This window comes from Carcharodon carcharias, chromosome 9, assembly GCF_017639515.1.
Source record: "Carcharodon carcharias isolate sCarCar2 chromosome 9, sCarCar2.pri, whole genome shotgun sequence".
Taxonomy (NCBI): domain Eukaryota; kingdom Metazoa; phylum Chordata; class Chondrichthyes; order Lamniformes; family Lamnidae; genus Carcharodon; species Carcharodon carcharias.
The window spans coordinates 46125148-46152434 of NC_054475.1; the positions used below are offsets into that span (position 1 = coordinate 46125148).

Below are 27287 nucleotides of genomic sequence, written 5' to 3' on the forward strand. Positions count from 1 at the left end.
TGACACATGTACATATTTCCTTAAATAAGGAGACCGATATTGTACACAGTACTCCAGACCTGGTCTCACTAGTGCCCTGTACAACCGAAGCATAACCTCTCTACTTTTGTATTCCCCTCACAATAAACATCAACATTCTACTAGCTTTCCTAATTACTTGCTTTACCTGCATTTTAGGCTTTTGTGATTCATGCACTAGGACACCCAGATCCCTCTGAATTTCAGAGCTCTGCAATCTCTCACCATTTAGATAATATGCTTCTTTTTTACTCTTCCTGCCAAAATGGACAATTACACATTTGCCAGGTCTTTGCCCATTCACTTAACCTATCTATGTCACTTTGTAATCTCCTACGTCCTCTTTACAACTTAATTTCCTACCTTTGTGTCTTCAACAAATTTAACGACCATACCATCTGTCCCTTCATCCAAGTCATTTATATAAACTATAAAAAGTTGAGGTCCCAGCACTGATCCCTGTGACAGACCAGTCGTTACATTCTGCCAACCAGAAAGACACATTTATGGCCAACCTCTGTTTCCTGTTAGTAGCTAATCTTCTATCCATGCCAATATATTTCCCCCAGAACATGAACTTTTATTTTCTGCAATAATCTTTGATGTGGCACCTTATCAAATGCCTTCTGGAAATCCAAGCACAGTACATCCACCGGTTCCTTTTTATCCGCAGCATATGTGGCTCCTTCAGAGAACTCCAATAAATTGGTTAAACATGATTTACCTTTCACAAAACCATGTGGACTCTGCCTGATTGCACTAAACTTTTCCAAGTGTCCTGCTATAAAATTTTTAATAATAGCTTCTAAAATTTTCCCTATGACAAATGTTAAGCTAACTGGCCTACAGTGTCCTGCTGTCTGTCTCCCGTTTTGTTTAAAGTTTGCCATTTTTCAATCAAATGGCACCTTCCCCAAAGCTAGGGAATTTTGGAAAACTAAAGCCAATGCATCAACTATTTCACTAACCACTTCTTTCAAGACCCGAGGATGAAGTCCATCAGGACCCGGGGATTTGTCAACCCGCAGCTCCAACAATGTGCTCAATACCACTCCTCTGGTGATTGTAATTTTTCTCCCTTCCATTTCCTGATTTTCAAAATAACTTGGGGGCATGATTTCGAGCACCTGTGCAATCCATCACCATGAGCAGAAGGACCCTTTGATGATATCATCATTTCCATCCAGATCCTGGGAACATCTTGGAATAGATCTATTCAAGCTCAAGGGAAAGATGTTTCGCATAGTGGTCGGCCATTATACCAGATGGATTGAGGTTAAACATTTTCATGGAACAACCTCAGAAAAAGTCCCAATTCCCAAAATAAATTTTTGCACACATGGCATTCCAGACAATGGGCCACAGCTTGCAAATGAAGGATTCAAGAAATTTTCAGAAGACCGTGGATTTGCCCATACAATTAGTTCACCCAGGTACCCACAAAAAATGGTGAGGTTGAGAGAGGTGTAAGGACAGTCAAAGCTTTATTGAAAAAGAATGATGATCTCAACTTAGCATTGTTGAGCTACCGTTCCACATCACTATAGAATGGGTTAACTCTTTCAGGACTGCTGATGGGAAGAAGATTACGCACACAACTTCTTGTTCTTCCACATACGCTCATACCATGTCTAAAAACCTCTGACATCAAGGGTGAGAGGGAGAAGGAGGAGGAGAATGAATATCGTGCAAATCAGACAAAGAATTACAATCAATGTCATAGAGTGTATGAGTTACCAGAACTCCAACCAGGTGAACCAGTGTGGATTAGAGACCAGAATAGAGAAGGCCAAATGCTGGAAAAGACACAAAGCCTGAGATCTTATCTGATTGAAACAAAGAATGGGATAGTGAAAAGAAATAGAAGCACTCTTGATTATATCAACAAGACGACAACCATCAACTGTATTGACTAACTATCCAATGATCAGGAAGAGAACCTGAGCAGAGGACCAATCGTCTCTGAAGCTACTCTCAGAGTTCAAGAGTGAACATGGAGAACCTGAATCCTATGCAACCTGAGAGAGAGATCCAAACAAAGACTAAGCGATTTGTAAAACCACCACAATGCTTATATCTATGAGCCAGAGATAAGGACAGAGATTTTGGGAAGAGATGCAGGATAATGTAAATAGTATTGAGTCAGAGAGTTGGGAGTGATGTAGGATAAAGGGTTAATGTTAAATATGCAAATATATAGTCCAGATCATCAGTGATGTAAGATTACATGATAAAGCATGGAGAGAGATGGTTCCATTTAGAGCTTTGTGTAGAGACTACCTTGTAAATAGCTAGCATAATGTTAAATGAAAGATAAAGTTTGCTAACAGTATTGCTTCCAGCCATATTGATAAGTCCAGGATCATGACTACCACATACCAGACCAAAGACAACAAATAACACAAATATATCACATTCTACAAACTCATACTGCGGTTTATTTAGACTGATACCAGAGGTCAGATCAGGTCAAGCACACGTGAAATTGGAATTTTGCAGGCATCTTAGTGATGGATAGTTTGAGAAGTTTTCACTTCAGGTATTTTTGCACTTGTTCCAAAGATTGAATTGCAATGTTCTTCCAATTTCTGTGCCAGCACACAATACTACTAGGTTAGCTATAACATGGATTTGATGCAGAGCACAATTCATTCTACAATGCTTCAAACAGCTAAGGACACATCCTCTTCTTCCCCTTTCCAACTAGCATGATGTTTTCATTTTCCAATACAAGGAATCGTTGTGCTTTCCATGAGTGAAACTGATAAATTCAGTGTAGTAATCTTAAATTAATCAATAAATGAACAGACTCCATTTCACACAAAGGAAAATACTACAGATAATAGAAATAAAACTGCATTTCATTTGGGACTTCCTTTTCTTTTGTTCTTCACAGCAAGGGAGAAGAAATTGATTATGCACCTGTGTTGGGAGCAGAGATGTGACATGTTGTTACTGTTCTGTATTATCTCAACTAAACTATGTCATGCAAATTGTATTGTTGCATGATTTGTATATTTTGTGATTTATGTTAGAATATCCTGTAAATATTGTTTGTCTGTACAACCTGTTCCCTCAGAGACAACTGAACTGGTTAACTATTTTTGAAACCCTATCAGTCCATAATTTTAAAGGCATTCATACAACTATACTCCTTTTATTCTCCCTACACCATTCAGCAAAACAACTTGGTATAACCTTCAGCCACTGCTTAACATACCAGAATGCATGGACGTACGTGAACAGCCTACAAGCAAAACACAGGGCCAATTACCTTTGGGATAGCTAGCTTAAAGTGAACCGACACCTATTCATATTTGTTACTTTTTCATGAAATGACTGATATAATTATGTAAACTCTACCCAATTTACTTGTGTATTTGCTGTAGAAACAAACAAATTTGTTGATCTGCAGATACACCTCATATCAATACCATATTTTTCCCTCAACAGCACTAAAGCAACTGGTCAGTGTCACATTGTGTACAATAAGCTTCTGCAAGCAGCAAAGATTTATGAGAATGGTACCAGGGAGATGGTCTTCCATGGGCAGGCTGGAGAAGCTATAGTTTTTCTCCTTGGAGAAGGAAAAGTAGAGGCATTTGATAGAAGTGTTCAAAATCACGAGGACAAGGGTCGAGAACCAAAGTACATTGATAAAGAACCAAAGGCAGCATCAGGGAAAACCTTTTTACACAGCAAGTATTCAGAACTGGAATACACTACCAGAGTGTGGTGGAGGCAAATTCAATTGTGGCTTTCAAGAGGAAACTGGATCATTATCTGAAGAGAACAAATCTGCAGGGCTGTAGGGAAAAAGCAGGGGGAAGTAGGACCAGCTGGGTTTCTCTTGAAGCAAGTTGGTACACACATGACAGGCTGAATAGCCTCCCCCTGTGCAGCAACCATTCTATGATTCTAAATTAGCTGCTGTGTTTCCTGCATTACAACACAGTGACTACAATTCAAAAATACTTCATTGGCTGTAGAGCACTTTGGAACACCCCAAGGTCATGAATGGCACGATATAACTACAAGTTTTTCTTAAGTTTTTTAGCATAGCCTCAGTGAATTTAAGTGGTGGCATAAATGATACTACAATAACATGGGTTCTATATGGATCCCTGGATCATGTTAAAGTTTAACAAGATACTGGACAGTAAAAGGTATGGAATATCATTCCTCTCCACAGCATCAAATTTTTTTTTTTAAATCCTATGTTTAGATAGTCGGTAGATTACTGGAGGCCTACTAACCACTCTGTAGTGGACTCTGGTTTGGCAATCTATAATAATAATTTTTGTCTGTTCCCACTTTTCTGATTGGTTGGTGGGTTAATTTGGTGGGCCTGACACACATGGAGGCATGTGGGGCACACAGAGGGCTGGATCCTTCCCATCCCCATCCCATGCCATTCCATCCTTCCCATGTCACCCCTCTGATGTCTTCCATTCCACCCATGCCATCTTTAAGGAGTGAAACTGAGATTCTGTTCCATTTTGTGAGTCAATGCTGCCTTGTGTTTAGTTCAGACATAACTGATCCTATTGAATTTCAATTAGATGACATTCAAGATGTCAGCTGGGGAACTGCTTCTTGCTGGGACGTGCGGCAGTGTCAGGGTCAATATGGAAACAGGGTGGGATGGGGATTTCATGAGAGACAGCAAGTAAAAATGGAATGGTGATGACAAGGGAGCACTGAATATGATGATGAAATTGGTGAAGTATACTAACTTGACTGCAAATGTTTTGCGACTCTCTGCTTGTACTAAAATAAGCTGAGGTTCCAGTGGTACTTTATGGGAGTCCATTGTGGCACTGGAAGGGAAGTTCTTGTAAATACTAAGGTAAGTCCTGAGGTAGTTTTGTCTGCCGCTGAAACCTTACCCATGCCACCTCTACACTTGACTATTCCAGGTTCTTATGCATTCCACGCTCCATAAACAAAAACAAAAATACCTGGAAAAACTCAGCAGGTCTGGCAGCATCTACGGAGAGGAACACAGTTAACATTTCGAGTCCGAATGACCCTTCAACAGAACTAAGTAAAAACAGAAGAGAGGTTGAGTTCATCTAAAACTCTGCTTCCTCTATTCTAACTCGCAGCAAGTCATATTCACTGAGCACTGCTGTGCTCATTGAACTTCACTGACTTCCCAGTCTGACAACGCCTTGATTATAAAATTCTCAGATAAAACCAAAAAACCGCAGGTGCTGGAAATCAAAAACAAAAACAAAAATACCTGGAAAAACTCAGCAGGTCTGACAGCATCTGCGGAGAGGAATACAGTTAATGCTTTGAGTCCGTATGACTCTTCAACAGAACTAAGGAAAAATAGAAAAGAGGTGAAATATAAGCTGAATTGGGGGGTGGGGGGGGGAGGACACAGGTAGAGATGGATAGAGGGCCAGTGATAGGTGGAGATAACCAAAAGATGTCATAGACAAAGGGACAAAGAGGTGTTGAAGCTGGTGATAATATCTAAGGAATGTGCTAATTAAGGGTAGAAAGCAGGACAAGCAAGGTACAGATAGCCCTAGTGGGGGTGGGGTGGGGGGAAGGGATCAAAATAGGCTAAAAGGTAGAGATAAAACAATGGATGGAAATACATTTAAAAATGATGGAAATAGGTTGGAAAAGAAAAATCTATATAAATTATTGGAAAAAAGGGGATCGGAAAGGGGGTGGGGATGGAGGAGAGAGCTCATGATCTAAAATTGTTGAACTCAATATTCAGTCTGGAAGGCTGTAAAGTGCCTAGTCGGAAGATGAGGTACTGTTCCTCCAGTTTGTGTTGAGCTTCATTGGAACAATGCAGCAGGCCAAGGACAGACTTGTGGGCATGAGAACAGGGTGGAGTGTTGAAATGGCAAGCAACAGGGAGGTCTGGGTCATGCTTACGAACAGACCGCAGGTGTTCTGCAAAGCGGTCACCCAGTCTGCATTTGGTCTCTCCAATGTAGAGGAAACCACATTGGGAGCAGCGAATGCAGTAGACTAAGTTGAGGGAAGTGCAAGTGAAATGCTGCTTCACTTGAAAGGAGTGTTTGGGCCCTTGGACGGTGAGGATAGGGGAAGTAAAGGGGCAGGTGTTCCACCTGCGATTGTATGGGAAGGTGCCGTGGAAGGGGGTAGAGGTGTAGGGGGTGATGGAGGAGTGGACCAGGGCATCCCGGAGGGAATGATCCCTGTGGAATGCCCCCGGGGGGGGGGGTGAAGGGAAGATGTGTTTGGTGGTGGTATCATGCTGGATTTGGCGGAAATGGCGGAGGATGATCCTTTGAATGCTGAGGGTGGTGGGGTGATATGTGAGGACAAGGGGGACCCTATCATGGTTCTGGGAGGGAGAGGAAGGTGTGAGGGCGGATGAGAATAAAATTCTTATCCTTGTGTTCAAATTGCTCCATGTCTCTCCCCTCTCGATCTTTGTCATCTGATTATTCTCATTACTCCATTTTGGCAGCTCTACCTTCAGCTGCCTAGGCCCAACCTCCAACTATCCCTTCCTTAAAATCACTTTTTAAAACCTACCTCTTTGACCAAGCTTTTAGCCACCTATTCTAATATTTTTTTATGCACCAATTTATTTTGTTAATAATACTCCTGTGAAGTGCTCTGGAATATTTTCTTGATGTCATAAACAACAACTTGCATTTAGGGAGCACTGGCAACTCCATGAGCTTTGCAACAATGACTGGATCCAACAGTACTGAGGAAAAGATTTTGAAGCATCAGAGGGTCTGAGTCTGGCATGAATGGTGAGGTTGCAGTTATTTAGAATAATTGCAGAGCAGTGTCTGCCAGCTTTGTGACTGGGACCAGTAAAGGAGCGGGGGAGGGGGGAGGGGGACAGGGAACAGAACATCAGGCGAAAATGCTATCCACTCCTTTTGGACAATTTAGTGTAGCCCTCCCACCTTGCTGCTGTCCATGAACCTTCTCCCCTGAACCAGCCATAGTCCCAATCATGCCTACAGGTATTCCGCATTGTTTTCACCATCAGTGGCTCCTGTCATGTTCCAGCCTTAAAAGGTAAGAGAAAACTTTCTGCTTTCTGAAATTAATTGATGTAAAGTAATGAGTTGGCTGCGCAACTTATTTCCAATATGCGTACCCGGGATATGCCAGGAGTGAAAAAACAGAAAATATACTTTCTGGTGTAACACTTGTGCATTTGCCAACTTGCACAGTCATTAGTTAACATCGGTTTCCATATGTAAAATATTTCACCAAAATATGCAAAAGTAAAATTTTTTAAGGCTGTTAAATGGTTCCGAGTGAGCTCAGGCTAAGACTTTGAAGAAAAACTTTCATGAAAGTATAAAAAGACAAAAGGACAATTCAATGGGAACATTTAATCATAATACTGAGAAATATATAATTTTTGATATTTGCCCTTTTAAAATTTATTTGAAACATTACAAATTTCAGTGTGTAATGACAAAATTGTAGGCAAATCCTTTCCTACAAAATGTACTTTGAGTGATTGAATTGGCTCAGTAATAATCCATGACGCAACAGCTTACATATAAAATGTTTATGTTGATGTGCTACCAAAAGTAATGCTTATGGATAGGAATTATGAACATTACTCAAGATTTTTAACCTCAGGATTGACGGACAGCATAAACAGAACATAACGGGTTGGTGGATCCACTGGACATTCAACATTCCAAATAATTCAGCACGACAAAACTTACTGCACATATTCAGTACCTAATGTATCATCTGGGAACGGAAAAGATGTCTCCACACTATTACCACGTGTGCAGTCTTAACTCTGTTCCTGGTCAGCTGTGACTGGAACATTTTTTCTAAAATCTTGCTACATTTCTGAACATTTAAAACCAGAATTTATAAGATAAAAGCAAGAAGAATTTATATGGTTGTTGCAATCATTGACAACGACTATGTCAGTGGCAGATTAAGTTGGAACATAATAATAACAACAAAGTATTCACAGCTGCACAGCGGATTCCAAACATTTTTCTACGTGCACTGATCTTCGCCTTTAACCAAGAATTCTCATCTGTCAGACCTGTGCTGCAATCATCATTTATTCTGTCCATGGTTTGCCCTTGAGCTTCCTGCTGCAACTTCATTACGTCCATTATGGTAAGTGCACATTTATCATGGAAATTTGTTTTTTGTGCAAAGGAGCCTATATGCTAGAGAATGTGATCACAATTTGGCATCAGTGTTGCCTTGTTTCCACACAGCATTGATGCCAATCATATATAATGCTGATTGTAATATAATGTTAAAAATGCTCTAAGTGTTGTAAACTGGATGAAGTTGCTTTTTGCACTGTCAGTGCTGTATGGAATGTGAAATTGCAAATTGACCCTAGGATTACCAATTCTGGTTGGATATATTCCGGAAGGGTCAATCACATGACATGAACATGACATTCAATCTGTGATCATATCCAGGCTCTCACATGCAGAATGGCCACTCGGGTGTTGCTGGCACCTGTGGAACTACACTCCAGTGAGTCAGTGCATGATGAATCATGCCCAGTGAGAGTCAGTGTTAGAGGAACTGTACCCCATCAAGTGTTGGCACCAGAGGAATTGGATCCCAGCAAAAAGTGCCAAGGAAACCATACCATTGTACGAGTATCAAGTCACCAATACCTCAGTAAGCATCATGTTAAGGGAACTGTACCCAACAAAAATTGGTGTTCGGGGAACGATGCAATAACCAGGGTCACTGCCAGGCTAACAGTACCCAAGTGACAGTCTGTGCACAGGAACCATATACCAGAGAAAGCTGTTGCAAGGGGAAACTTACCTCCATGAGACTCTGTGATTTCAGGGGAGATGGCGAAGAAACAAACTAAAATGCTCAAGGAGGATTATTATACTACACATGAGTAGTTTTAAATACTTTATCCCCTTTAAATACTAGATTATTTACAGATACATTCTCCCTTTAAGAAGTGCTTTGCTGACCTTTCTGACATTTGGTTCAAAGCATTCATATCATATGTTGGGAGTTAAAACTCGCTGGTTTGGATCCTTAATTTCTTCACAAAGATTTAATAAGTCCATTTAAATTTTAGGCCAGCCTCAGAAATGCCATTTGTTTCTGAGCCAAGGGAGAGGTCAGCATTCCCTTAGTAAGGTTCACAACAATCTGTCAACGTGCAAGACCCACACAGCCAGGCCTGCTTGGCAACAAAGTACGGTTACATGTCCCATTGTTGGCATGCAGCAGAATTACCATGGTTCAGGGTATATAAACCCTGAGTTACCAACAGCAGCATTCGAATTGCTCATTTCAGGCGACTCCTACCCAAAGCAGGAGGGTTGACAATGCCCTGTAACTCAACAGAATAGACTGACATCACATACATGCCTCAATATTCAACCTTAGAATGCCTCAAAAGTTATGCAATTGAAAATTTTTAGCATGAAATTCCTATTTTTGCTTTGCTATATGTATCACTTAATTCATATTAGATACTTCTGACTGGGAATTATTAGGAATGGAGTGCAAGGCACAGGACTCCATAAACATCAAACCCCCTCATGTGGTGCTAGTGGAGACTGCAACTCCCCACTAAATACTGACACACTGGAAAAGTGAAAGTATCTAATTTTCTTGGTTCTCTGGTTTTAGTGGCATTGCCTGATCACTTGCAACCAAGAAGTTATGTAAGAAATGTTTTGTGTTACTCTTGTCATTTCATTTGATCCAGTAATGCACATTTTTTGATTCAAGCTTGTCAGCTATGTAAAAATTCTGTTCATTACCTTGATCATTCTGAAGAATTGTAAGCCAAATTTATTTCTGCTCATAACTTCTGTAAATTCATTTCTGAAGGTGCCAACTGCAATTTTATTGAAAAACAACAATTTGTTTTCTTCTTGCAAACTCTTGGAGAGTAGTTGGCACAAAGGCATTGTAAGCAGAGTAAGAAATGCAAACAGTGTAAAAGTTGCGAAATTTGATCTAAGTGGGAATTGGGTGCAGAAGGGGTAAGAGATACTGCTTTTTTGCTTCCAATACTTGTAGTGGTTCATGTTACTTGTAAATATTTATTTCAACTTAATTAAAGGCAGACACTTCAAGTAAATAAATAAAACAAGATTATATTGGGATGGCAGTGCAGGTGATGTGCCACAACTGCAGTATATGGGAGTTTGTACAGAGCATTGCAACCCCAGACAATCACATTTGTACTAAGTGTGCGCAACTCAAGGAATTTTAGCTCAGAGTTGTTGATGTGGAGCCAGAGGTGTAGATATTGTGGGTATCAGGTTCAGGGAAAGTTACCAGGACACTTTAATCCAGGAGACAGTCACACCCTGCAGGTTATAGAGCAGTGTGTTTAGTGGTCATGGACTGAAGGATGTGACTGTGAGTCAGGCAGATAAGGGAAACCCAGGTGCAGTGCTGGAGGAGCCTCTGCTGTTCCCCATATCCAACACGTACATGATTCTTGCTGCCTGTGTGAATAAGAGCAGAATCTTCCAGGGTGGATGAGTAAACTGGCCACGGTACTGTGTGGATAGTGAAAAGGAATATGGCAGCAGAGGGGGATACTATAGTCGGGGGAAAGATATTGTTCTGTGCAGCTGCAGGTGGAAGTTCTGAAGGTTGTTTTGCCTCCAGGCACCAATGTTAGGGACATTTCCTTGTGCTGGAAGATAACTTGGACCTTGACAATTGGATCCTCTTCCTCCCACTCCATGTAGGAGCGAATGCCATAATGAGGAATAAGGTCCTGCTGAGGAGGTTTGAGAAACTAGGTTGTAGATTATTAAGTAGGACCTCAAAGGTAATAAACTCGGGGTTACAACCTGAGTCACACACAAATTGGCATAGGATCAAACAAATCAGAAAGTCCAATGTGTGGCTGAAGGAGTGGTGTGGGAGACTGGGGGTGCAATTCATGGGGCACGGACAACAAATACTAGGAAAAGAGGGAGTTGTCTCATTGGGACAGACTGCACTTAAACTGAGCTAGGCCAATGTCCTGGTGAATCATATAATTAGGGCTACAGATAGGATTTTAAACTAAAAGGGGTCAAGGGAAAGGGAAAAGAAAGGGTTCAAGTGAGAGGAAATTTATAAATCTAAAAAAAGTCAAGGTCACAGAGCAGTGTAGCAAGTTGGGTAAAGATAAGCAGAGTGTGACAGGAAGGCATAAAATTTAATGTAATAGTGTATCTGTGAATAAAGTCAAATCAGGGAAAACTGGTAAAACAAAATGTGAAAGTTAAAATAAGTTTTATCTGAAGTATCCATAACGAGATAGACAAATTAATGCCGCAAATAGAGATAAATGGATTGATCTAATAGGTGTGATTACATGGTGACCAAAGCTGGGAACTAAGTATTTCCGGGTGCTTGATGTTTAAAAAAAAAACAGATGAAATGGGAAAGTGGTGGGGATAGGAATATTGAATCCAGCTGATTGCCAACTTTCACCTTTGCTAGTTCAGTTAGAGGCAAGTTTCTGAGTTGGGGGTGGGGGGCAGGGGGAGGGTGGAGAGGTACAATTGCTTGGAGTGAGCAGTTTAGTAGCCAGCAACTGCAGGTTCTGAAGTACAGAACAGTCTTCACCAGTTCATCGGTCCTGTGTTCATATAGATGGAAATACATAAAAGTTATTACAATACAGAACCAGGCTACGCTGCACAATTGATGGCATTTGTCCTCCAAGTGAGAAATTAGTTTGTCACATTTACATTAAAAGCACATCACACTACTGCCATTGAATGTTTACAAGACAAAGATTGTAAAACTGGGATATTAGTCTCAATTCAATTATTACTTGAATTATAAAACATCCATAAAAATCAGAGTTCTCAGAATGAAATGTGTACTCATTAAGTTGATTGGAAAAAAGTGTGAAATATTTCTGGTTATTTGTCATATTTTAAACATTATTAGTTGATTTACTACCTGAAACTGCAGGCAGTCATAAACATCCCAGGATTTAAAGTATGGTTAGTTCTTATACAGGTGGCTTGCCTCTGCACAATTAAAAAATCCATCATGTTTAATGATACTCCTTTACAAAAGTACAGAGCAGTTCTTTGGCTCGAAGCAAAGAATCATGTGTTAACACTTTGTTTCGTTACAGTTAATGCACATAAACAAATGGCATTATGAATTCAACATCTGGATGTTCCTGCAGGACATCCATAATTAAATCTTCCTGCAATAATTTGTGATCTTACAATAAGTGCATCTACACATTTAAACCCACCTACATTTATAAATGAACCAATTTACATTGATTGAATTAAAAATCCACGCAGTTTTGAGGAAGGGTTATTCATTACTTTCTAAGGTAGCTATTTTTTCTGTATTTGTGGTACTTATACTTGACTGGAGTCCTTTTTCTAAAAAAAAACACCCTCCAGACTCAATATAAAATCCTAGCCGCTTATTTATCAGACTCTCGAGAAGATACCGTGTATTGGAACTTATATCAAAAGAGCAAAAAATGGAAATGGAGTAAACATAGGAAAAAGAGTAGGCCATTGAGCCACTCAAACCTGTTATGTCACTCATAAGAACTAGAAGCAGAAGTAAGCCATTTGACCCCTTAAAACTGCTCTGCCATTCGATAAGGTTGTATCTGATTGAGGCTTTTGATCCGCTTTCTTGCCTGCCTCCCATATTGCCCTTGACTTCCTTGTCAATCAAAAATGTCTAAATCAGCCTTGAATATATTCAATTAAACCATGGCTGATCTGCACGTTAGCATCTCCATTTAGCTGCCTTTGCTTCATACCCCATGATGCTTATCTCATAAAAATCTGTCCAACTCAGTCCACCAAGCATCTACAGCATTTGGAGGGAGTGTTCTAAATTTCTACTTGTGATTTCATGCCAAAATGGCTGAATTTTTTAAGATTGTGCACCCTAGTTCTGTACTGCCCCACTGTTGTGATATCATTTTACGGGAATATACAAATGAGAAAGTCACCAGGATGTAGAGCAGCATGTGACCAGTAGTAAGTAGTATGCACGTGTAGAACAGTTGTTCTCTCCTTGTGAATGATCGTTGCTGAATCCATAGATCTGCTGAACCATCCTGTACCATATCTTCAAATAAACCAAACCTTATGTATGATTTAACAGTCCTGGTGTGAGATTGGCGCATTTGTATAAAGCAGGCATAGAAACGCAACACCAGTAAGGAGGAATAGTTTCTCTGAATATACCCCATCTAATCCTTTCCTAAATATAAACACATCAGTTGGATCATCCTTCACCCACATATGCTCAAGGAAACACAAGCCAAGTAACAGAATAACTTAACCCTTCAAGCCAGACATAATTTTGGTGAATCAGCCTACTCCAAGGTCATTATATTCTTCCTGAGGTCCAATGCCAAAACTAAATGCAGTACTCAAGATGAGTCTGACCAAGACTCTGTATAACAGAAGCATAGTTTCTTCTACTTTGCATTCCAGTTTCTTTGAGATAAAAGCCAGCATTACATTCGCATTTTGATTTTCTGCTGTTGCTTGTCAACTAAATTTTACTGCTCTGTGTAAATCCCATTGTTCTGCCACAGTTCCTCACCTCTTGTATGTTACGAAGATGCGCTAAATAAATTATTAACTTATAACATCATCTGGACATATATTCCTTTATAATGTTATCGGCTGGACATATACATAATTATTGAACTTTTTGAAAAGAACAGTTTCCCAAGCAAAGGACACTGTTGCATTTGTGAAGAACACATGCTGCTTTTTATGGAGACAGAGTCTATGGAGCTCTGATAGAGGTCACATGATCCAGCTCTTGGGTGAAAAGATACTGAATTTTTGAACACTCAGACAGACAGCCACAGGGCAAGAGCAATACCCCATCTCTCTTTCTCCGAATCCTCTCTCATCAAAGATGAACTGTTTGTGATTTGTAAAACCCACCAGAAGATCTCATTGTTGCAGAGTTCTTAAAGGAGAGTTCCGAATCAACACCACTGTCGTCAGTGAGAAACCCCCAAGTACCAGCAGCTACTTTGGAAAGGGGCTCTTCAGCTGTAAGCAAGCACCTGGACGCTTGGTGAATATTTTTTCTCTGCTTGTTACTTGGCCAAGTTTCTAATATCTGATACTCTACAGAGTTTTCTTCCTTTGCATGCTTGGTGGGGGGTGGAAGGTGTTTTGTGTGATTTGCTTTTGCTTGTTGGGCATACTTGTACATTTTAAACCTTTTGTTAATAATTTTGGCATCTTTATCTGAGTGAGTTTTAGCAACAAAACTAACACTTTACTTGTTAACTTAAGGAACCTGACTGGCTTATTTCTTGCACCAAGCTATACGCAATTAAATATATGTTAAAATGGCAATATTACCTCCCTTTTAAATTAAAACTCTGTTACACCCAACTCAGGAGTGGGACAAAGAGAGAAGCCAGTTCACCTCTGTTAACCTGGTCAGCATATGCATCCAAGATCTTAGAGTGCACTTTGACCTTGCCTGTAAAACAGGCCTGCGTCCTTTTATGTAACATGTCCCATAATTGCTTAAAGAGCGCAACATGGGTCAGAGGTTTACCATCAGAGTTCACCAATCATTCCAATGGAAAAAGGGTAAAGACAGCATTGTGTTAATAGCATAGACATATACAGACGAAATACTAACCCTTTGTTTGGCAGTTCCAACTACCACCACCACAAGGGCTGTTATTTCAGCATGTTGTGCAGAATATGGGTACTTCAATACAGAGGAACACGGTCAGAAAAGACGACAGCAAATCCAGTCACTCCTTCCTGTTCACATGAAACAACCAGCCATCAATGTAAATGTCAGCAGCATTGTTGATCAGACTTCTGAACTGGATGTCCCGCAAAGTTAAGGAGGAAGAGGACATTCCTTTGTACTGAATCGTTTGAGGTATTAGGGTGATAATTTTTGGTGTAATGCCCAAGGGACACTCCATTCGCAGCAATACCTAATAACTTAGTCAAGCAGGAGAGACCAGTGTGTCTCCAGGTCTCAATAATAAGTTCAGCTGAGTACGAAGGGAGTGTAAGATGAACGTCTGCAAGCCTATGATGAATGCAAAATGTTTCACTGCCCAGAGGTAATTGCAAATGCCATTCGCAGGGGTCATAGGTTTTCTCAATTCTGGTAAGGGTTTGTGATCTATACGCAATCTGCAACAGTTTAACTGCTTATCCTGTATGTCCTGAGAGAGAACTGTGGCCAGACTTTGGTTTGTTGCTCCTACTTCAAGGTGGAAGGGCTGGTTAGGGTCTGTGCCTCTTAATAACACTGCCAGCATTGCTTTCTGCTTGAGGGACTCGTCAGCATCAACATACTCCTGTGGCCAACCGGACTGTACATTGTCTCCCTTCACTCTCAGTAGGTCATACAGGGATTTTGTCAATTCAGCAAATCTCGGGATAAACATTCTCTGATAACCAACTAGTCCAAGAAAAAGAATGAAAAGCAGTTTTAGAAGTGGGCAGTGGTAGTCATTGAATAGTCTGAACCCTTAATGCATCAGGGTCCTGGCCAGTGGCAGACACAGATGCACCCAAAAAGATGATGCATGGTTGCACCAATTATATCTTACGGGATTGAGTTTTAATCCTTTCTGCTATAACCGACAGCGCTCTTCTGAAAGCAAGACATGCTCTTCTTTAGTGCTGATAGCCAACAGTAAATCGTCCACATATTGTAACAAATATTCTGGTTGCAAGAGGTTTTAATAGCAACAGCCATGTTTAATGAAAATCATTAACATATTATGAAAGCCTTGTAAAAGACAAGTATTCAGATAAATTTGATCTTCAAACATAAAATCAGATTTATACCGGTCTTCCTGTCAAGAGGGAATGCTCTGGAAACATTACCAATATCTAACCTAAAGAAAGAAATTAAACCCGGTGGGACGTGGGACACGCCTGGCACAATTGCAGAGCACACTGATCTGACAAAATTCAATTTCTAATAATCAATAGTCAGGTGCCAGATGCCATCAGTTTTTATAAACTGGCCAAATTGTTGAATTTATTGCGAACCTGTCTTTTCTAATAACACACTGTGGTAATAGAGATTGTACTGTTGCACAAACATAGGGGTTGCCGTCTTTCACAACAGGATGTTATTTGGTGTAAGAATGCTGGAGCCCATTAATGGCCTATTCAACATTCAAATGCCCACAGTCATGCTTTGATTTTGCAAATACCTCATTATACTTCTGGTGAGTGCATCAGTCAAGAGGTCGGAATGCACAAAAGGAGAGTACTGTTCTGCCTTTTTAATCACATATACTGAATGAGCATCCGAGATTTCCGGCCAAAGGCTTGGATAGAGCCACCACACCCCCAACCCCTACCCCACCCCACAAACCAGAGGCACACATTCACAACATCCATCAGAACACCATGCTGTCCCAGCGCATGGTCATAGGTTGCTGAAATCTGCCAACCATCCAAAACGTGTACAACTATCGCAGACAGCACCTCTTGTAGATTCTGTACTATCAGTAACCAGAAACCTCTGTCACCAAAGAGGATCCAGCAAAGTCAGTTAAAAGTAAATTTTTCCTTCTTAGACTACTTAGTAGTGTTCTGGATGTGGGTTATCAATGACGACCTCCAAAGCAACAAGTATCGTATAATGCTGGCCCACATTAATGGCAGCAGACATCAATGGTCAGGCATGATCATTGTGTCGAAATCTGAAATCTCCTATTGTTGCTCCACCTCTTCCCATTTTTCTGGTGGTGAAAGGAGTTGAGGAAGTAGTCATCATTGAAACTGGAGCTCCCATCTTTCCCCCGTTACATATGAGGTCATAAATATTGTCATCATTTTATCAACTTTCTCCTCTAGTTTGTCATCTGTTCCCCCATGGGAGTCCCAGAGAAGGAATTGCCCTGTACACATTAGGGAGTGGGAGGTTCCCTTTGTTCCATTGGTACCTCTCCACCCCTTTCCTGGCGAAAATCCTCCTCTGCATTTCCCAGTCTCCTGCCTCTATAACAAGCTACCATCCATCAGTAAGGTTCTTATACTGCTGAAACATTTTTCTGTAATGGTTTTCCAGTTTGGCAACATTATCTCAAGCCACAAGTTTGGCGAATCAGTATCCATCACGGCTCACAGTAGCATTGCAACTTCCACCTTTTCAAAAAGTTGCTTTTCTGCAAGTTTCTGAGAGATTTAGTTTTCTGATTAAGGATAGAAAGTTGATTTTCCTATGAAACCTGTATCTGAAGCAATTTTCTGACAGATTGAAAATTCATGCCATAATCAGTTTTGTTATTCTAATCGGGCTCAATGCTATACCTTAACATTCAACAATTTATTTAACTTTATTTTTTAAGATCTTTCGTTTTGTATTGAAAGCTGAGAAAATACACAATGTTTAAACTCAATGGCAGAGGCTATTTTTACATAAGGACTGAATAAATGTGAACCCAGCTGTTGTGTCACGAGGAAAAGGAAGCATCTGCTATGAGGACTAGAAAACCTGACAACATAATAAATCATAATATTAAATGACACAGCATCAGCTAGTCTCAGGTCAGTAATGCATTTAATCTTGTGTGCAAATTAATGCTGGTTCTAGTTTAAGTGGCTAGTCTCTATCAGAGTTATTTCATTTTCATCTTTGTCAGTTAATCCCCAGTTTTTTTTTAATTCATTCATGGGATGTGGGCATCACTGCCAAGACCAGCATTTATTGCTCATCCCTAGAGGGCATTTGAGAGTCAACTACATTGCTGTGGGTCTGGAGTCACATGTAGGCCAGACCAGGTAAGGGTGGCAGATTTCCTTCTCTAAAGGACATTAGTGAATCAGAAGCGTTTTTGCAATCAGCAATGGTTTCATGGTCATCATCAGGATATTAATTACAAATTTTTACTGAATTCAAATTTCACCATCTGCATGGTGGGATTTGAACCCAGTTACCCAGGGAATTACCCTGGGTCTCTGAAATACTAGTCCAGTGACAATACCACTATGCCACCGCCTCTGTAAGCTATCAACATTGCAGAACACAGGAACAAAGTTTTGTACCGTCATATCACATTTGTAACCATATACTGATCTGATCTTTTATCATTTAATCTTATCTGTTTACCATCCTATCACAGACTATTCCTTTTATTCTTCCCTCCACCACTCTCTGACTCTGTATCCGCTTAAAACCTTTAAGATTTCTAACTTATCCAATTCTGACAAAAAATTTACCAGCTTTTTGTTAACTCTTTCTTTCCCAAGATGCTGGCTGACCTGCTGAGCTAATACAGCATTTTCCATCTTTATTTCAGATTTCCAGCCTCTGCAATACTTTGCTTGTGTATTTGTTTGGAAAATTAATTTCAGGCAAATACCTTATATAACTATTTCTGAACAATGATCATAATTTACATACGTTCACTCAAAAAGATAAAACAGCCTCCAGATTAAAGATAAAACTCAATGCAAATATATATGCTTTTTAGATTGGGAATTAGCATTCCGTTGGGAGTTGTAGCAATCCAAGCATATCTTTGAACTTCAAGTCATGTGTTCCATATTTCTGGCAGTTCCTGAATATTAATGAAAGTTTTTCCCATATATAGAGAGGAGATGAAAAGTAATCATTTACAAAAATAGGGAACATGGTGTCTATCTAAATATCCCATTAATAGCCTAAGGTTTTTAAATTATGAAAGCACAAAATGAATTAAATTTTACAGCCAATATTCAGTCACCATCTTCAGTTTCACATCAACCTTCAGTAAACCAACCACATTAAATGCCCTAGTTCATTTCAGAAGTGACAATTGCAGATTATTTTGCTACATTGTGTGTTCAATATCAAACAATACCTGTACTTTCTGCTGTTTGTTGGTATACATCCAAATTGGTTAGCTTCTTTGTTTCCGCAGTCAGGAGAAGTTCATAGGGATTCTCATCCTCCTCAAACTTTTCTGGAGTCTCCTTCACATTGGAAACCTGAGAAAAAGCAATTACCCTCACATGAAGCTCAAGAGACAAGTCAATGTACAGAGAAACTGAAATATGTTTCATGCATGCAAGACACCTTATTTTGTTATTCACCAATAAACAAATATCCAAATGCAAATCAGATTGAAGCAAAACAGAATCCATGCAATGTTATGATTTCACGTAACTTTTTCCTCCCTTCATCACCTCTCTTCCCAGAGTCAAGATTCAATTAATCTAGACATCTTACACTCCTCATGGTCTGATTTATATTATTTTAAAATTGCACACTACTTGTTTTAAGCAAATATGATAGACCTGCAACTAAAAGAAATAGTCCATTGCATACACCATCAGGGTTGGACCAATGAGGAGAAAGTAAGCAAATAAATTAAGGTACTAATCCTGCCTCTTAAAAGCTGAAATACTGCTAGAGAAAGGGAACTAAGAGAGATAAGGTGATCCACATTCTTAAGGTCCTGGGAAATAATGAATTAGAATAGGGTACTATGCAATACGTCTTGATTTCAAGACAGTGAAGCTTTAGGAAAGATAGAAAAAGAGTTAAGGTGACTTAAGTTACAGTTTAGGGCAAGAAAGGGATAGTCTGTTCTGTGCAATACTAACAATAGTAGTATCATTAAATAGATTGACTAGAAATGTGTTGCAATAGTGAGAGGAAAAAGGTTAGAAACATCACAAGGCAGTTGTAAGCTCAGAGGTACACAGCGTGAAAATGATGGGTCAGCTTTCTTTAGGAGAGCAAAGATCTGCCATGTGAATAAGAAAGGTGAAAAAGAGGATTTGTAGAAGGAAAATAATGGATCCACTGGGGTAGCAGGTGCATATGAATATCAAAATGGACTTTAAGTCAAATGCATGGACCCCAGAAGGTCACAACACTATCATTGTTCAGAAGAATTATGCTACTACTTTCCTATTAGCTGCTTCCGGCAGTCAGCTCAAATCAAAATCTCAATGCCCTTGACTATTTCATAAACCTAACAATTCCAATGACATTCAGTCTTATGAGACAGGAATACAAGTGAGACTGGTTTATACATCAGTTCATCTAAATATTGTAATCACACTCTCAATGGGCCAAATGCTGCAAAATGTTTCAAAAATGAATATTAATGAGCCAGTCTGCAGTGAAACAGCTGTGAAAGCAGCAAGAATAAGGTAACTGCACATCTTTTTACATCTCTGGAGATAACTGTTGAATTAATCCTAATTCTTTGAAAAAGTATTCATGTTTTTGTGCACATAATCAGTAGATTTTAAGATTTCTGCTTAGTGTAGTCTTTTGGATTTATCTACCGTAGTTTGTAGCTTCCCCATTCAAACAAGCTTTCAGTTTCAACCAGAACAGCTCTTACTGAATTCCAACTGCATAAAATCAGTTCACAGGTCACCTTCATCCAAAATAACCAAAAATGATCAGAGGTTAAAACTCTCTCACCTTCCCTTTTATTGGATCAGAATATTTATACAGATAAGTAAAAAATTATAAACTCACATTATATGTGTTACTGACATGTCAATGCTGGCTGGGGTTCAAACCTCTATTTACCATGAGGTTATGTTATTAAACTGAACAGAAAAAAAATCAGAAATGGAACACAACAGATGAAATATTTAATAATTTTGAAATTTCAGAATTGAATTACATGTATTCAACTCATAATTTTTTTTTGTATTTTAAACTGGCTTTCAGCAATGTTTTTCCAAGCAGATTTACAAAAATATATACAACCACAGAATATTTCCACAATTGCAGGTGAATGTTTCTTTCTGTAAAAATGCTGTGGTATTTTAAAGGAGTCCTCTACAGATGGATAAATTAAACAGCTCACCGTACAGTCTTCTGTGTCCTAAGGCATAACACTTGGATTTTCACATAAGCCATATATCACCTCAACTCCACCTCACAATTCCTACGGTAATCAGTCTATCATTCAATTTTTCACTATCCCTTAGGACCATCTTTATTCTCTTATCAGGCAAGCATTATTTGGGTTTTCTCTGTTGTTATTGTTTAATCTAAATTTCTTCTCTCTTAACAATTCAATCATCCCGCCCTGCAGAAATCAACTGGAGTAAGAGTTAAAATTGAGCCACTTTTTCCCCCTCCAATACCACCATTATCTATGGTGATTTAACACCAGACAATTGAGGAGTCTGCTTGAGTCAGAATTCACCTAATTAACAAACAACAAGGAAAAACATACTTGACCTTGTCATCACCAATCAACCTGTCGCAGATGCATCTGTCCATGACAGTATCAGTAGGATTGATCACTACACTGTCCTTGTGGAGATGCAGCACCGTCTTCAGACTGGGGATACCCTCCAACGTATTGTGTGGCACTACCACCACGCAAAATGGGGTAGATTTCGGACAGATCTAGCAATTCAATACTGGGCATCCTTGAGAGACTCTGGGCCATCAGCAGAGGCAGAATTATACTCAACCACAATCTGTAACCTCATGGCCTGGCATATCCCCCACTCCATCATTACCATGATGCTAGGAGTTCAATCCTGGTTCAGTGAAGAGTGCAGGAGGGCAAGCCAAGAGCAGTGCCAGACAGACCTAAAAATGAGGTGTCAACTTGGTGAAGCACAACACAGGACTACTTGCTGCCAAACAGCAGAAGCAGCATGTGAAAGACAATGCTAAGCGATCCCACAACCAACCGATCAGATCAAAGCTCTGCAATCCTGCCACATCCAGTCATGAATGATGGTGGACAAATGGACAATTAAACAACTCACTGGAGGAGATGGTTGCACAACATCCCCATCCTCTAAGTTGGAGGAGACCAGCAAATCAGTGCAAAAGACAAGGCTGAAGCATTTGCAACCATCTTCAGCCAGAAGTGCCGAGTGGACTCCACCACAGCCACTTCCTGGAGTCCCCAGGATCACAGATGCCAATTCGGATTCAGCAAATTCCTAACGCCTCAATTCAGCCAATTCGATTCACTCTATGCGACATCAAGAAACGTATAGGCACTGGATACTGTAAAAGCTACAAGCTTTGACAATATTTTGGCAATAGTACTGAAGACTTGTGGTCCAATAATAGCCACATCCCTAGCCAGGCTGTTCCAGTATAGATAGAAGACTGGCATCTACCCAGCAATGTGAAAAATTGCTCAAGTATGTTCTCTCCACAAAAAGCAGGTCAAGTTCAACCCAGCCAATTACTGCCCCATCAGTCTACTCTTGATTGTCAGCCAAGTGATGAAAGGGGTCGTCAATAGTGCTAACAAGTGGCACTTACTCAGCAAAAACCTGCTCACTGATGCTCAGTTTGGGTTCTGCCAGGGTCACTCAGCTCATAATCTCATTTCAGGCTTGGTCCAAACATAGAAAAAAGAGCTGAGCTCTAGAAGTGAGGTGACAGTGACTGGCCTTGGCAACAAGATAGCATTTGACCGAGTGTGGCATCAAGGAGCCCTAAGAAAATTGAAGTTAGTGGGAATCGGGGAAAATATCTCTATTGGTCAGGGTCACATCAAGCACAAAGGCAAAACGGTTGCAGTTGTTGGGAGTCCAATCATCTCAGTCCCAGGAATTCCTCAGGGTGGTATCCTAGGCCCAACCTGCTGCTTCATCAATTACCTTCCCTCCATCATAAGGTCAGAAGTGGGGATGTTCGCTGATGATTGTACAATGTTCAGCCATGCCAAATATGCAGCAAGTCCTGGACAACGTTCAAGCTTGGGCTGATAAGTGGCAAGTAACATTTGCACCACCTAAGTGCCAGGCAATGACTATCTTCAACAAGAGAGAATCTAACCATCTCTCCTTGACATTCAATGGCATTACCAACACTGTATCCCACATTAACATTCTGGGGGGTTACCATTGGCCAGAAACTGAACTGGACCAGCCATATAAAAACTGTGGCTACAAGAGCAGGCCAGATACTGGAAATTTTGTGGAGAATAACTTACCTCCCAACTCCCCAGAGCCTGCCATCATCTACAAGGAACAAATCCTGACTGTGATGGAATATTCTCCACTTGTTTGGATGAGTGCAGCTCCAATAATACTCAAGAAGCTCAAACCATCCAGGACAAAGCAGCTCATTTGATTGGCAACCCATCCACCCTTCCACATTTACTCTACCACCAACGCACAGTGGCAGTCACATACACCATCTATGAAATCCACCAAGGCTCCTTCAAAAGCACCTTCCAAATCCACAACCTCTACCACATAGGAGGACAAGGGCAGCAGACACAATGGGAGCACATCACTTGCAAGTTCCCTTCCAAGTCACACACCATCCTGACTTGGAACTTTATCACCCACTGTCGCTGAGTCAAAATCCTGGAACTCCCTTCCTACCGGCACTGTGGGTGTACCTACACCATATGGGCTGCAACAGTTCAAGAAAGCAGCTCATGACCACCTTTTCAAGGGCAATTAGGATTAGGCAACAAATGCTGGCTTAGCCAGTGACATCCTAAGAAAGAATAAAAAATATATGCTAAATGGGGCGATGTCACTTGAACTATAGTTTACAATAAAATAGCTGTGATTCTCAGAATGTCTTCTGCTGCCCGATTTGGTCAATGGATATCCACCTATTAGACATGGTAGCAGAGGATTAATCTCGATCTCTTCAGATGGGAGGATAAAGAAAACAGAAAGCAATCCCTGTTTCTGACAAAAGCAAAGATCTCGGCAGCTTTTAAGGTGAAATGGCTGAGTCATGCTGCGGGGTCACAAACTATGATCAACCACCAGTCTTTTCAGAACTGGAACCATACGAACAATGGAAGAATGAGGTGGAGATGTAGACTCGTGTCACTCCTCTAGCTAAAAGGAAGTAAGCTATGGCTTTCGCCTTGTCTTTACCAGAAAGAAGTAAGATTTGAAATAAAGTATTTTCAGAACTAAATGTAACTGACTTAGATACTGAAGAGAGATTGCCAATTCTACTTTAGTTTATGGACAGAATTTACAAAAAAGTTGACTTTTTAAAAGCCTATGAAGGCACCTTGTACTTTGCACACCCATGGGTTCTACAATTTGGAGCCAGAGGGGCAGGATTTGACAGCTCAAGAAATACATACCAATACACTTACTGATCATGAAGAACATGAAAAAATAATCCCATGCAGGGGTTGGTTGCCTAAAGTAGGTTCCCGGGTGGTGTACAGGCCAGAAGGATCAGATAACTGGAGGGAGGCCACAGTAGTGGGAGCAAGGAAGTCAATGGGTAAATATAAAAATTGGTTAAATCTCCAAGATAAGGGACGAGGTGAGGGCCATGGATTGGCAGCATGGAGTACAAGAGTGGAGAGCAAGAAAACGTAGCACAAGTTTGAGTACTGATTCTGGAGATAGGTTTAGGAGGAGGAAAATATCACGTACAGTGGAAAGGATCTATAGTAGACATTCTAATAGGAATAATCCAGACAGATCTCAACAAGAGAAAAAAGGCCGCAGCCTGACAAGGCGACAGTGTAGCATAGGTAATGAAGAGCCTTCTTGAACAAAGGACAGAAGTAGAAATCTCCGTGATTGAGAGGTGGTTGTAGTGACTAATAGGTTAGAAGGCAGAGCAATAAAAGAGGCTAAACCAAGAGAGTTACAGAGCTGGAAAGAATTTGTGATATATTCAAAGGTTGACGATAGAGGACAAACTGCTCTGTCACACAGATGGGTCTGTACAGAAAAGGTCCTACCAGATGGGACCGATAAGGCCAAGGCTAGGTTGGAAGCTAGAGATTGAGGAAAGTTTGCAAGATACAGAGATCAGGGTAGACTCTCCCACAGATAGAAAGGTGATTTTGAAGATCTTTTTAAGCCATTTTAACAACTCGTTCTGCGAAATGTAACTCCACAGATATCAAAGCAGCTTTCTTACAGGCTATCCTGCTCGGGATCAAAGTATTCTTACAATCTCTTAAGGAAGCATAAGGAATAGAGCGGAAGCTCTGGAAATTGAATAAATGTGTTTACGGGTTAAACGACACTTCAGGTTAAACGACACTTCTTGGTGTGGTTTTTTTTTGGTAACAGCCATTCTAATACAGTTAGGGTGTTCACAACTGAAGGCGGACCCAGCCACGTTCTATTGGCACTGTAATGGAAAACTTTCGGGTATCTTTATGATGCACGTGGACAATTTTTTGTGGGGGTCTCTAATGACTTTGAAGAAAATGTCATTAATCAAATTAGGAAGGAATTTAAAATTGGCAGTCAAGCTTCTGGGACTTTCAAATATGTGGGTTTGGAAATTAAGCAGAGTGGGTCAGGTGTAATTTTACATCAACAGTCTTACTTGGACAATGTTAATCCTATCACAATTAGTCGTACCAGATCCAGACAGAAAGATGCAGCTGCTACAAAGGATGAGATGGATCAGCTGAGGAGTTTCATCAGACAGCTCAATTGGTTAGGCACATACATGAGGCCAGATGTAAGTTGTGATGTGCTGGAGCCATCACCTTGCCGCTTCAGCACACTGGCACCATATTTGAAGTCCAGCCACGCGCACGTCTCTTAGTGTTTCCAGCCCATGACTGCTGCATGGAAGACATGGTCCTGAAAGGCAAAATGACTGCAGCCCCCAGATTAGTGACTCGTTCCTCGAGCGTGTTTTGGAAGAAGGGGAGGCCCGCTGTGATGTCCTCTGCCCCCGTTCTGACTGCAGGGGCAGCAGCATCACCAATCCAGCTTGGGAGGTGGTGGGGGTAGCGGTCAGCACCGATGCCCTGCAAAAGAGGTCAGCTACCCAGTGCCGCAAAAGGATGAATGATCTCCTCCATTCCACCAGAGTAAGTCACTCTTCTTATCATTCTCAACCCACACACTCACAAACCAATCACACATCCACAGGGCCCTCATTCACTGCCAGTTCAAGGGATATCACCACTCACTCTCTCACACACATCTTCATTGTCCTTGTCCCATCCACAGGGCCACTCAAGACTCACATATGCTAGGCGTCCTTATCATCTGGCCTGTCAAGCATCCTACTTACACTCCTTCCATATCCATACATGCAGAACAAGTTGACACACAACAAGAGGGAGAGGTCGCAGACCTGTGGAGAAATGCCTGAAATCATGGTCCTCATGGGCTTTGAAAACAGCCATCCAGCTGGCCGGCGATGATCTGGACCAGTCCTGTGCCAACTGAGGTTGGCGGTGCCCTACCAAGTGAGGATCCAGCAGTGAAATGTCCATCAGATAACCATGCTGTGAGTTATGTGTCCTGTTTCACAGGCCACTGCAATGCACTAATTATCACTCCTTGCTTTCGCAGGCAGTTCTGTCAAACAGCTGACGGCGTCCACCATCCTCTAATCGAGCCACGAGGAAACCTCTGAAGAGGAACCTGAAGGCACCCTTCCTTGAAGTCCCACCACAGCGCTCACCCACACCCTCCATCAGCGGAGAGACACACACCTCGGTGGGACCCAGTTTTAGAGTAGCGTCGGGATCACAATCTGGTGAGCACATCGCACTGTCTGATCCACAGCAGGTGGCAGCAGGGACTTCTGGCACCGAAGGACTGCTAGAGGCCAGAAATTTGCTGAGTCCGAGTCAGATGACGAGCCTCTGGACTCAGTCATGTCACAACTGCTGGAGCTGCAAAGGAACAGCAGGAAGGGTTGTCTGCTGCAATCCTCAGGGTGGGCACCCATAGAGAGGAGGATCAAAAGTATCTCCCCCGAGGCCATCCATCCAGGTGGCTCAGGGAATGTCTGGCCCATCAGATTAAAGTGATAGTCTGGCCTCTCACTCCCTGGACACATTACTGATGCCTACATCTGATGGTACTTGTCATTGCTGTCACAATGTCATGGGCAGGTGTCACAGAGTTTCATCATTCTCTGTGTGCTCTCAGCACTTTTAAGGTGGGGCTAGCTTCCTGAGCACGCCTGCCTCATCTAGCCAGTGCGAGAGGCTCATCACCATCATCGTCGCCGTCAAAAACCTCCTCGCCCTCATCACCTTCAATGTCCTCCTCATCAGAGGAGACCTCCAGCTCCTGCATCTCTTCCTCCGCTGGCTCCTCTCCCCGTTGCAGCCCTGGGTTGTAAAGGGCGCAGCAGGCGACGAAGATGCGTGATACCTCTGTGGTCTGTATTGCAGGGCTCCACCTGGTCAGTCCAGGCACCAGAGCCTCATTTTCAGCATCCTAATGGGTTTCACCACCAAGTTGCAAGTTGCAGCATAAGCCTCATTATACCTTCACTCTGCAGCATGGGTGTCATCAGCCACATTCTCTGCGGGTAGCCCTTGTCCCCAAGGAGCGATCCCTGCAGCCTCTGTGGAGCCTGGAAGACATCAGGGATATGTGACT

At 41.2% G+C, this 27287-nt stretch overlaps 1 protein-coding gene across 9 annotated transcripts in view; it reads right to left on the reverse strand.

The window, feature by feature from the left end:
- Positions 1-27287, reverse strand: part of anks1ab (ankyrin repeat and sterile alpha motif domain containing 1Ab) — a 484507-nt gene that overhangs the window by 243151 nt on the left and 214069 nt on the right. For all 9 annotated transcript variants that reach the window (XM_041195093.1, XM_041195098.1, XM_041195102.1 and 6 more), the window contains one exon: positions 18833-18959. In XM_041195093.1, the coding sequence (XP_041051027.1) occupies positions 18833-18959 (127 nt within the window). The remainder of the gene's footprint in view (positions 1-18832; positions 18960-27287) is intronic.